General features: G+C 40.4%; 1 protein-coding gene across 1 annotated transcript in view; it reads right to left on the bottom strand.

The window, feature by feature from the left end:
* The window catches only part of ARHGAP40 (Rho GTPase activating protein 40), a 55,858-nt gene that overhangs the window by 18,817 nt on the left and 23,175 nt on the right, over positions 1-13,866 (bottom strand). Inside the window, exon 5 of the mRNA XM_063299814.1 lies at positions 1,542-1,744. Within this exon, the coding sequence (XP_063155884.1) occupies positions 1,542-1,744 (203 nt within the window). The remainder of the gene's footprint in view (positions 1-1,541; positions 1,745-13,866) is intronic.

The following is a 13,866-nucleotide window of genomic DNA, read 5'->3' as shown; positions in this document are numbered from 1 at the left end:
AAAAGCCCTTACCTTCAATCTTGATGAATCACAAACTGTGGCCGAACAAGAATTAGAAACTACACACTGGAGTTTCATAATAAAAAAAATCTGATTCTCCTGCCCTGGAACACAGTTTACAGAATGAGTATAACTCTACAAGGAATCTGAACTTATCCTGGTATGAATTGCAAGTATAACATCCAGTAGTTGGGAATCAGTGACACCTGTAAATGTAAACAAAGCTCTTCTACACCCACAAACACACTTTTGCTGGTTTTTCCTTCCAGCTACTCAGAAGGATCCGTCTACTTCCAACAGTCTCTTTTAAGGGCCATGGTTGACTAGCAGCATCGCTAGACAGAGCACATTCATCCTTTCACTTCCACCCAGTATGTATAATTACTCAGAGGCCAGGAAAATATAAGCACATTTCAAAGAAATGCACATGCCATACTACTCTCCAAACACAGAGACAGTTTTCCTTTTGTGAAAGACCTCACAGCAATAATGGGGAACTTTACCAGGTCAATGAGATTCTCTATCTGCCTAGCAGAAAACAGCAGAAAGAAAATCAATACACCTGTCCAAATTTACATGAAGAGCCTACCTAAGGTTTAGTTCATACCTAGACTTCCCCTTGGGAATAAGTTCAGCTTAATAGTTGTATAGTAGTTGTACATACAAAACTGGTTAATTCTATTCTCCAAGTACTGCCAATGGAATTTAGGCTGAGGAACATAAAATGTTATCTTTCAACAGCACCCCAGAAGGCCAAAGAGTAAACTTAGAAACAATTGAATTTGGGGGAGTTGGTTCCTGGTTCAAGACCAAATAGGGTATGAAGGCAATCAAACCTTTGCTCATGTGTAATTAAAAACGAACAGAAATGTACTGTATGCCAAAAACTCTGATCCTGGCAAGAAGGGAGGGGAGTTTAAACTCTTAGCTGCCAACAGTGTTCAACTCTCCAGTCCCTGCTTCTTGCCTTGGGAGACAAGTTTCCATTGGAACTAACAGAAACTTTCCACCCAGGGCAAAGCAAGCATGGAGGGGCTTAATCCAGACACAAACTTTAGTGATGGCAGAGTTACGGTGAGGCCAAAGAGCTGAAACACTTTTGCTTCTCCCTCTTCCACAATAATAAACATTTCTGATAAACATTCTTCCCCTAAATCTTGTTTTTAAAAAAACATGCAAGATTTGATTATATTATTAGCATTTAGAATCATTAAGTCATAGAGTTAGAAGGCATCATTTAGACCACTCGGTTCAACCTCTTGCTTAAGGCAAGTACTTAAACTGAAACATCCCCAAGAAAATTCTCTCCAGCTTCTACTTCAATATGAACAGCAAAAGGAACGCCACCATCTCCCTAGATAACTCGTTTGCTTTGGCTGCAATTCTTTGTCCCACACTGCACAACAGCTTTTATCTCAAGTACAAAACAAAGATTACATGAAAGAACTTGCCATTTGCCACAACTGTTGGGTCCAGTAAGCTACCGTTTGCAAAAATATTCTCAGGTCCAGCAACTCCAGTAAGCTACAGAGACTTCTTACCTTCCAGGAACTTGGCTTCTGTAAGGCTGCACTCTTCAGACTCAGATTCAGTGCTCTCTTTGATGCTCTCTACTTCTAGCCAAAAGGTATCCATTGATAGGTTATTTGATGAATCCGTCTGGGATGGCCTGTATTCCAGCTGTGGAATCACTGAGGAGCTCTTCCGAGAAAAGTGACTCATCTTGCAAGGACAATTTCTAGTGCTGAGAGAGAAGGGGAGAGAAAACACAGACAATACATATTAATATTACATGGTATCAGTGCTTACTGCATGAACAGACAACTGTCTACAACTTCTAGAAAAGATAAGGTTCTGAAACCTCCTACTTTTTCTCAGTTCATTTCATGATAATGTAGACTAAAGACTGAAAATGAGCCCAAGCTTTGACGTGAGTAGAAGGGGTATCAAAGTAAGTTTCCTTGTCCTGTCCTTGCTATGGCCTAGATGGGAACATCCTTCAGAACATGCAGAAAAACATCAAAAGTTCAAAGTGGGTCTGTAAATGCCAAGAACTTCACAAACATAAAAGAAAAAAAATGCAATTCTAAAAATATTGAAAAGCACTCATTGTCATGATAGTTTATGGAGTGAAAAAAGTCAAAACATACAGCTGGATAATACCTTTATTAAAATCAACCCAAATGTCAGAGGAGCCCGCAAACTTTCATATTCTCCAAAATTCCTCCTCAGGAAACAAGACAGAAAAATGGGATGGGCTAAGTCATGTCTTCCCCCATCATGTCTGTGGTGGCTTCAAACCTATCAAGCCACTGTATTTAAAAGTGTGTGTGTTTTTTAATGGATGCCATATATGGCCAGGTAGCCAGGATGAAGATCAAGATGGCTGCTCTCTAGGCAATGGGGCATATTTTTAGTTTGCTCTCTGCCTGATGCTTGTTCACTGGATTGTGTAACTGATTCACAGATCACACCACACCAGACTGAGCATGTGGTACAAACACACTTACTATCTCAACTTTCTCCCTACACAGGCAAGCCAGAAGAATGTTATATGAAGTAATGTTCAAGATTTTAAGAAAAAAACAATTGTATGTCAGTAGAAGTTTCTGAAAGTAATCCAGGTCAAACTTTCTGTTCAGTTGCCTACAGAAGGTACTCAGCTGCAAGATCTCTGGATGAGAGCTTTTCTATTAAATAGTACATGAAGCAGAAATGCAGAACACATACGTTACTACTAAGCACCAGAAACCTTCTCTATCTTTTCCTATTCTATCTGTATATGTGTGATGCTAAAGAAACCAAAAATTATATTAAATATGCAAGTGCCTGTTTTTAAGAAACGAAACAAGTGAAAATAAGGTTGTTTGATAAGTATTATTTTAAGCTGCACAAAATGAGCTACTGACAGCTATAATTAACCCAAAGGCTGCAGCATTACTAAATGGGGCTGTATTCACTACTTGTTCTAGAGCTGCAGAGAAGAGTGATAATTATATATATGTCATAAAACTTTCCACACTTGCCATTAGTTTAGCTTAAGTTCCTATATAAAGACACTATAACACGCATCCTAAGGCTCAAGGCTGATATAACAGGCATCTCTTCTTAGAAGATTTAGAAACAGGATTCCATTAGCTACTGTGAATTAAAGCGATATATGCTCTTAATCTCCAAAAGTACTTGTACATTACTTTGGCACTGATAGGAACATTGCCTTAGAACAGCCTAAGTCAACCAAATGCTCTCCAGACTTCTACTCTCATAATTACTACCCAGCATTATCATTGTACCAGGCCTATAGCCAAGTAAAAATTGTTCCCCCTACCCCAACCCCCATTTCTAGGATTCTCTCTCTATATATACAGTACATCAAGTGCTTTCCCCAACTGGGTGTTTTCTGTGTAAGGCTAACACATTTGGTCAAATGCGAGGAGGAGGAGGAAGAGGAGGAGGATGTTGCTATTAAGGTGAAGTGGTAGCTATGTTTTCTTGGATATTCTCAGAATCAAAAGCAAACTGATTTCCAGCCTGTCAAAATATCATCTTTAACACATTTCAGGGGACTGAAAGATTCAGCATTTAGTGTCCTGAATGTATCAGTACAATGCATATACTACCCAGTTGGTGGGATGCAAACAACATATGCTGGCTTGGATGATAGTCTCTAAATTAGAGATCTCATCTTGCACAGATCAGCATGAGAGTGCTTGGGGTACAACTGGACTTTGGTTTTACTTGTCCCATGCTGTCCAAAATGGGCTTGAACTGCTTGGAATTCTCCTTTGCTTTAAGTAGGGAACACTCTATGGGCACTGGTACAACTGAATCTCATAACTGGTTTACCTTTTCCTTCCCTTCCTAAAAAAAATATATTATGTGAAAACCCTGATGGGGGCAGAAGTCAACATTTATCATCTGGCAATGACTGTGGCATGTGGAAGACTAAATATCCTGTATGAAAAAGCATTAAAAAAAAAGATTAATCTTGCAACGAAGTGAATAGTAAGTAGACACAAGATATGGAAGCTGCTTGGAACACAGTGAAAAAATTTTTTTACAAAATGCTGCAGTACCACAGAAGTGTGTGGAAATACAAACTAATGAGAAGCATAAAAAAATGCAACAGGCAACCAAGAGCTATGTTACTGTCATGTCCCCCGTTGCGATGCATTCATGCATCACAACGGGGAACATGCCTTTCCGAAAAAGGGAAGGAAGGAGGAAGGAATCGTACTAATCCTTTAAACACTCAAGATGCAAATACCAATAAAGGACAAAGGAGACATACCTTTACCCTGACCAGAGAAGCCATCATCATATCTCCCTGACATCTCTGCATTACCCCGGGGGACACACGTGCGCCGGACACGGGAAGAAGACAGAGGCGATCAGCGCTAATCCTCCTGATTGCCCATCGAGACTCCAGGATCGCACCCTGATCGCCCATCAAGACTCCGGATCAGAACTTTGGGACAATGGGGGGTGGAAAAGGGCCAGGTCCGCACCGCGGGTATTTACGGGCTACCTCGCACGCCATGTGCTCATTCCCATCTTTTTCTGTGTATGCATTCTATTCCCAATAAACCGGAAATCCTTAGCCCTAACTAAGTGAGTCCGTGTCTCTTTGGGAATAAGGCAACCATCACAGTTACTTGTTTATTCAGACTCCCTAATAAATCAGTAGGAGCCACATGAGGTTCTGATAACATTCTGCAGTGAAGATAAGCAAATGTTCAGAAAATCCAGAAGTGGACGAATACTTTCCCCCATAGCTGTACATCCTCAATATTAAACACCCCTTAGAGTTCAGACACAAGATCAGCCTGAAAAGACTACGGGGCTCGAGACCTGAGAGGAGAGAAGGAGTCTCTTCATTTCAAATCAGAAAGGTCATGTTTTAGCTTTGAAAAAAGGAGAAAGGTCCCCTGTGCGAGCACCAAGTCATGTCTGACCCTTTGGGAATTAAGAGTTTTTTTATAGCCTGTGTTCTGTAGACTACAATCCAATCCATAAATGCAATTTACATATGAAGTTCCCATGGGCTTTGGTGGCAGGCTGTTAACAGTGAGGCTGTTAGCTACATTTCCTCATCCTTCACCTGTCACAGGAGCGTTGCATAAGGCTCTTGAGATATCTTCTACAAGATGTATTCTCCACAAAACCACCTATCTGCTTGCCATTACCGCTCTTACCACTGGAGGAAACTTTGCCCAGCCTCCAATGAAGCCTAATGTATCCTGTGATAGAATCTGAAAGCTACTTTTTTGTTGTTGTTGTTGTTGTTAGTTGGATGTAAAAAAACTATGGAGGCTATTTTGTGCAATTAAAGAAAATGCCTAGCACACTGAACCCAAGAACTTCACACTGAATTTATAGACAGTCAGTTGCAGAGGTTTATGTATGCAACCACAGAATTTGTAAGCGGATAGAATTTTGGAGCAAAAGATTTGATTTGAATCCCAGTATAGGAAAAAGCCAGGCTGATATTAACTGTCCTGCCCACAAACACCTAGGCTCATACACTGTGGGCTTCCAGAGGAGGAGCACATGATGACATATGCATGATGATGCCACTCCATAAATGGCACAACTTACATACTTGTGTCATGACACAGCAGTGGCTTGTAATGAACACCTACAATAGGGCCAGGATTTCGCTTAGATACTAAACCTGAATTTATTTGACTGCCATGAGGAAATAATACACAAATGTTGTATATCAAAGAGTATGTCAGAAAGCATTTAAGTATTTCCTTCTGAAGACAATAAATAAGGAATGAACCAATGATCTCTGTGAGTAGCAACAATTTATTTAGATGCACTCTTGGAAGACCTGAAGGGATCACAGGCAGATCATCCTGGAAGAGGTCTATCATATGTGACCGCCTAGAGTCAATACCAACTTGATGCCACATAGTCAAAAAATAAAGCCAGAATGACTGCATTCACACAACAAGCTTTAATCTATGCTAAAATGTGACTGTGTAGTTTGTGATTTAGTGTATTAAAGAAACACACTGCTTTAGCATATTAATAATATTAAGCCATGATATGGTTCAATCTTTTTGGTACAGCATAGTATATAAATACAGCAATTTAGTTTTGTTAACCTGATAGGTTTTGGTACGTTGTATGAATCCAGTCACTATCTGACAGTACGTACCGTTGGCAAATTGCAACTCAGAAATATCTAACCATTAAAAAGCTGCAGCACTTATGCTGTATGGTGTCTGGTCCTAGAGGAAAAACAACCACCCTAATCCTATCCTCCTGGGGTGGAAATACCACAATTATTTTTACAAATGCATGAAGCAAAAGATGCCCTTCCATCTAACTGCTCATTTTCTGAACCAACTCCGTTTCTGGTAGGCCTCTACCAAGCTAGTCATTCAACAAAGCAACCCTGTAAAGCAGCTGTTTCAAGCAGTGGGCCCCAGGCTCTTAGAGAACCACTCAGTTATTGCAAAAAATCTGTGATATCAAATTCGTATTTGATCAGATTCATATCAAATATGGAAAACCAAACAAAAAGACTATTCAGACAACCCTTCTGCTGGCAAACATGCTGACTGAAAGGAACTTCCCTGCTTGGGGTGAGGGGGAAGGGAAAGAAGCACTGGAAAGATCAGCAGCAGCTGAATTGGGCTGGTTCTTCCTCTTCCTCTTCTTCCCAGGATCCGTAATTTTCCCTGCCATTGCCATGCTTCCTGTAAGCTGTTCATAAATCCTTCCACCCCATAACCAGCGCTACTGCTCCATATATGCCCCTGCTCCTTTCTCACTGCCTCCCAGGGCTACCCAGCTATCCTACTTGTTGGAGCCCCTCTTATATTTTCCTTCTTCGATCAATGCTGACCTCCTTCTGCCTTGGCCACCCACACTGTGTCAATGACTTTCCCCATCCACCTTCCTCACAAGAGAGGCCAGGAGTCAGAGGCCATGCTGCAGAAGCTGAGCTGACCACCTGTGTGGTCTCCCTCAAGCCTTGTCACCAGCATCCCCACAGGTGGACTTTCTTTCACCTGCCTGGCAGCCTCCACTACAGACCCAGATTCCTGTCCTGTAGGAACCCCCGTCTCACCTGCACCTGGACCAGCCTACCATCCCACCAGCAGTCAATCCAGAGGTACAGTTGCTTCTCTAAGCATGCACATCCTACCCCTCTCCCTAAACACAATCTTAAGTCATGTAATCTTTCAATTTAATAAATAATCATAGCAACAACATGGAAACAAATATCAGGGAGGCCTCGTATGATAAGCCTTTCAATACATAGGATTGAAGAGGACCTAATGGAAAGAGAGCAGTTATCACACTTTTGGACCATTTTAGCAGGTTTCCAAAGGGCTTCCTCCCACAAACAGGGAAATAAAGATAATCTTCTGTAATCTGAATAAATGTTGAGACATGTATGTAATAGTATATTTACTCTAGGTAAATGCTTTGGAGAGTTGGGTGGCATACAAGTTTTTTTTAACTAAATTATTTACAGCCAAAGGCCCAAATAGCAAATTACAAATATAATCTAAAATTTGGCATTAGATAAAACAGTTTAACAAGTAAAATATTTGATAAATATTATGTTATACACTTAAAACCTCAACTTCTTGATGCGTTACTAAAAACTTTGTTTTCATATCCATAGTTAAAAATCTGACTTTTCCTTCTATAATTTTAGGATTTCCATCTGCAAGTAAGAAGTATCTCTTCCTGGTTTTGATTTTAAAATAGGCCAGGTAACATCCTGCCAAAGACTCTTATGAAATTTACAATAGAATAAAATATGATCCACCAAGATCAATGCCATTACAGGGACAAAATCTCTGAGAGATGGGGATTTTTTGAAATCTACCATATAGCATATTTGATGGCAACATATTTAATCTGGCCTTTGAAAAGGCTATTCTCTGTGTGTGTGTGTGTGTGTGTGTGTGTGTGTATTCCATTCGATTGTGTCCAATTCTTGGAGATTGCCTGGACAAGTCCCTGCAGTTTTCTTGGCAAAGTTTTTCAGAAGTGGTTTGCCATTTCCTCCTTCCTAGGGCTGAGTGTGTGTGACTGGCCCAAGGTCACCCAGCTGGCTTTGTGCCCAAGGTGGGACTAGAATTCCTGGTCCCCCGGTTTCAAACCCAATGCCTTAACTACTACACCAAACTGGTTCTCTATTCTGTATTTACTTAAATATAAAATAAGATATTTAGGGAGCTGAAAAGTGTATCTGTAATTAAGTCCAAAATTACAGGTGAACACGAAATTTTGGCTTTAGCCATTAATTCCTGTCCTGAATTATCCCATAATCTTTGTTTAATACAGTGAAATGCTGAAAATAAATAATCAGGATCAATGCTAATCTGACTGATCTTTTGGGTCACCTGTTTGAACCACATACCTACAAAATATTCATTTGGGATTTCCTGAAGCAATCCTTATTTTTAAAAACGTATACTTGCAACCAATATTTATTTACAAGTTTAATAAAGTATTGTTGACATTATTACACACTCATTTAAAAGCACTGCTCATGGATATTGGATTCATAATAGTTTTTTGTCATGTTTCATTTCACTCAACAGTACTAAAAGTACAACTACTACAATGTGGAGGACTGGAAAATGTTGATGCTAAAATGGGGTCATTATACTGAAAAAGTTTGAGAAAGGCTAAATGTTTAGTTATAAATAAGTCCTGGCTTGCTCAGTCGAACTTACTCCAAGATAACTATGCACTGGACTATTCTCCCAAAGGCAGTTTTCTTCAACCAGCTGCCCTTTAGAGGTACTGGGGAGTACAACTCGTTTAATTTCCAATCACTGGGAATACTGAGAACTGTACTGCCAAAGCAGCTAAGTCAAGGAAGGCACATATTCCAATAGAAGAGAATATACATGTCATGTTCTCCATTTCAATGTCCTGTAGACATCGTAACGTTTCACATGTCACTCTTCTAATCCGTGTTTCCCTGTTGGAAATTTCCAGCCCTGCGTGGCTGTAATCTCTGGAATGCATGTTTGGGTTGGTGACTCTATTCAAGGTTACTTTCCCAGGCCGGTGTATGACGATGGATGGCATCTGGGATGGGGTGGTTGCTACGAGGAGGCACGGGGCGGAGTTGGCCTGAAGCAACAGTATTTGATTTGTATTTCGCGCGCTTTTGGTTTATTCTCAGCTTTGTCTGTATCTGCATACTATTCCTTAATAAATCAGTTATCTTAAAGCTCGGGCTTGCGAGACTGAGTATATTGGAGTAGGCAACCATTACATAAAGCTGAGAATAAACCAAAAGCGCGCGAAACCATTACAATACATAGCTCGGGGTTGAACTGTGGAGTCCTTGGCGCTCTGTGAGCTTGGTTGTTTGCTTGCAGACGTTTCATTACCCAATTAGGTGACATCATCAGTGCTCTGGTGATGTTCCCTAGTCAGGTAATGAAATGTCTGCAAGCAAACAACCAAGCTCACAGAACGCCAAGGACTGCACAAGGCATACATGAATCCAACATATACACCATTAAATGCAGTAGACTTTGTCATCTTTTATCAAACAAAAAGAATTGGGGGAAACAAATCTTATATCCCCTTCTTTCATAAACTTGACCCAAGTCTGCTTCACAGTTTATTGTCCTGAGAGCAAATCAATGAGCTGCTCACGTTTCTCTGTTAAATACTGTATTTCAATGCTCTGACAACATGGATGACACCAACCAAACTTCCATTTCAACAGCTGCTGTACTTATAAACAGTATTGGTTTCAAACTGCCTTAATGGACAGAGTTTCTTGTGGTAAGTAAAAGCCAACAAAAATGTGATATGCCTTAAAATGTCCTGATGGAGAAATGGTGCAGGTGTCTTAAAATTCTAAATCTCTGGAAGGAACTTGTTCTAAATGTCAAAGCAGCCTTTTCCAACCAGGCACCTACTAAAAATGTTGGGACTGCAATTCTCAGAATTCCTGGCTAGTGTGTTGTTATGCAAGTTGTAGTCTTAACACCTCTGGAGGACATGAAGTTAGGAAAATCTGAACTAATTATTTCTCGACCAAAGAACAGCATAATTCAGGAGAAGCCCTCTGAATAAAGATGGCTTCTTCACTGAGCTGGCAAAATGATTCTTAGCCTGTTTGGCAGTGTCTTTCCCAGTCCTGCAATCCAGGATAAACTGTTGCATGAACAAAGCATACATCTATAACAAATCAGAATGTTGGGGTGAGAAAGCAATGCATTGAAAGAAAATCACAGGAAAGTTAAAAGAAAAAAAAAAAGATCATTGGCTAGCCTCCAGTTAGCCTCCCAAGGTCTTATAATTACTTGGTGGAAAATGATGAAAGGAATTTTAAAAAAAAAAATTTGCATGTGTGGGGGGTGGAGAGGTAATATAATTGGGAACCGAGTCCCTCTTTCATTTGCTTCCAAGTCTTTGCCTGGAGCATTGTCATTTGAATAATGGATTATAGGAGGTAATCACTTAAAATCTATGAGGGCCAGATGAACTGATCCCCAGCAGTGCAAGAATTTTATGTGGTGAAGTAGGTTAACCAGCTAGAAAAGCAGCCTATGTTGACTTACAGAATGTTGCTCCAAAAGGGTGAACCTCCCAGATCAATACTATAATCACCATCCTGCTGACATTCCAAAAGGGAACTGGAGAAAAAACGTGGCTACATTAGTTATACAATGTTGTATGGTTCCCACCACCTAGAACTTGTAGTTATTTGGTCTAAAAACCACTTCCTCCAATCATTTCCAGTAGTTATCAGAAAGGCTGAATGTCTGACGTATGAGTTACTTACTGAATAATAACCTATAAACACCTTTATTTAGAAACATTGCATTCACCCCAATAGATGAATTGCACGCTCACCATTCACATGTGCTCAATATAATCAGAATTCATCATGCACCCAGTATGGAGTAAGAGGTCTGTAAGTATAGCTGACTTCATTCTGAGACATCTATCATGTCCATTGGGATGTTAAGATCCTCTCCACACATCCCTGAGCCAGCAGAAAGTGAGCAGGATAAAATCTCTATTTTACAATATTTTGCTTTATCACAGAATAGTGGCCTCAGCTTCCAGGTTAGCAGGTGTGTTTAGCTAAGAGACTGGTTAAACCCTCTGGCTTTGCTGCATTCCCACTTTCAGTGTTACCAACCAGTGGGAAATCACCCACCAATCATAGCTGTGATGCAAGGACAGTGCTTGGGTAGGATTCAAGTTTGACAGGTGGTTCAAACCACATTCTTCTGTTTTATCACGCATGGAAAAGGAGATGGCAAGTCTACTCACCATCTCCACAGGCCCACTGAGGAGCTGTCCAGTGAGTTTGGGGAGTGGTAAAATTTGGACAAGCAACTCAATCCAATCACAACACAACAGAAACAGCTACTGAGTGGCTTTCAGAAGGTAGCAACTTTGGAAGATGACTAAACCCACACTCTCTGAAGAGCATTCTTTCAAAAAGCTGCAGCATATTTTTGGGGTGGGTGGGTGGATGAGAAGAATGGTGGTAAGAGAGTGAGGAAGGGAGGGGCACACCTACAACAGCCTAAAGTACCCCAATGGTGCCTGACTGATCTCCTCCCCATTCCCCACCAGGGTCACCTAACTGGGTTATTGACAAAAGGGATAGATTTGACACATTTTGAAATGCTTGTATTTGATGTCAGTTTAGGAGGAAAGCACTCCTTTAACTCCTGTTCAGCTAAGAACAGGGGCTATTTTTGAAGGTGAAAGCAGCACCAAAGAGACACAGCAGAATAAACACATTGCCAGGAGATTTCATACCATAGTTGGATTCAAGTTGGGAAAGGACCTTACACTGAGATGAGGAATAAAACAGAGAATCCTAATTTGTCCATTATTCTTCCATGGCATCAACCCTCCAGCTTAGAAAGAAGGCCTAACTAATTTTATTTTAATCTCCTAAGCTTTTGAGGATCACATCCATCAGATGAACGAGTAAATTCCTGAAAGATTTTTTTTAAGTATAAGGGGGAAGGTAGTTAGAGTGAGTAAGACTCCTTGAAATGCCTGGAGGCCCTTAAACAGTAGACATAAAGTAGAGGTATGTTTGCTGTGTCTCTTTTCTCCTTCTTGGATGCAAGTCATTTTGGTACTATGCAAGCATCTATCAAAAGGCAACCATGCCAATGTGTACGTTTTGCAAGTACCAATCTCTGTCCACTATGCACAGTCCTCCTCCTATGAATGATTACCTAGGTCACATAGATAGCCCAACAGGATAGATATTCCCTAGGTTTTAATTCCAACAGACAGAGATGCACAAAGCAGAGCTGTTAATTCACTAATGCCAATTCAGCAGTGACATGAATGGAAATTGTAGTTATGATGATCCAAACCAAGTAGGCAATAAATGGGGAGGTGAAGCAATAATGCCACCAGGCAGGTCTCAACACTCCCAGCTGCATTTTCCCTGCATGCACGAAGGTAATGCTATAAACCCAAGTCTCATTCAATTTCTCAACTTCTAATTGCTACACATCAGACAACTATGAAGCACCAGCCTACCAAATTTATGAACAGGAACCAAGCACAAGGGTTGGCATTTCTAAACACTGTTAATCTGTCCTGCAACAGCCCAAGCAACCAAGTTTGAAAAATCTTACACACAATTTAACCAATTTGTTTTATGATGGCCTTCTCCAAAATGAAAAGTTAATTATTTTAAGGAGACCCAGGCACTTGAATGCTCTTACTATGCCTTTCACCCATTCTTCTCAACTACATAGTAGATACCATAAACTGAATGACTTAGATTCTCTAACAATATTAATCAGTAATAATGGGAAAAACTCTCCTCCCAGGAGTGCTTCTGATTAGAAAGCTGCTAATCTTAACAGCTTTTTATGAAAAGGACACTGTACTGTTATTGTTTTTCCTTCTGCCCTAAAGTACTATTTGCATTATGAACATGGAATCAGCAATCAGGAAACACATTAGCCTTATATGTATGCATGAAACATTAACTTGGGTCAGGATTTGGGGGAAGCATGGTAGGCAAATTCTTCAATTTGTACAGATCACTTCCTTAACTAATCCAGAAGGGGTTAGTGTCAGGCTCCACAATCAAGTGATTGATGAATCATCTGATAGTGTTCATCTGCCATGCTGAGTCAATGTGTGTCAAGAACCAGTGGGGAGGAGGAAACACCAAGGAGTGTGAAACTATGCTGTTTGGGCTAATAGGGAAAGTCAAGGTCATACCGTCAGAGACATCTGTGCTTGGCATGCATAGCCGTTGGAATTAGATGAGAAGAGAAGTAAGGCGGGGAACGGGGTGTCTGCTAACTTTTAATCAGGTAGTTTAGGCAGGAATCTTCAATCGCAGCTTTTCTCTTGATCTGTACACATTCCCAATAAATCTGAATTCTGCATATTTTAATTGTGCATGAGTCAGGTCGTTATTGGGATTCAAAGTGTCAGGTTCTTACAGTTAGATTTAGTCAAATAGACCTGGCCATCTTTTGACAGAACTCTTGTGCGATCAATGCATTTCCTTTGTTGTATGAACTATTCACGGTACAGTTAGTCCTCGCTCCCAAGATGATATTCTAGAAAAGCCTTGAAAAACAGGGCTTATCTAGGAATGTCTGTATTTTGTCTTCTTGACAGTTTTTACCCTTGGCCATAGGGGAGTATGTGTTAAAAAAAAAAAAAAAAAAGACAGAAAGGAGCAGAGGTGGGTAAGCCATCCTAAGTCTATCCATGCTGGCACCAACTCCAATCACAGCATTATGGAGTAAAAAATTAAAAGACAAGAGATGGAGATGGAATAAATAGCATCCCAACCCTCTCTGACAGCTGGAAGGAAAAAATGGTCTTTACATAATCAGCATGCCTGCACAC

This window comes from Candoia aspera, chromosome 3 (genome assembly GCF_035149785.1).
Source record: "Candoia aspera isolate rCanAsp1 chromosome 3, rCanAsp1.hap2, whole genome shotgun sequence".
NCBI lineage: Eukaryota > Metazoa > Chordata > Lepidosauria > Squamata > Boidae > Candoia > Candoia aspera.
The sequence above is the reverse complement of the archived record's forward strand: the minus strand, read 5'-3'. Positions and strand labels throughout refer to the sequence as shown.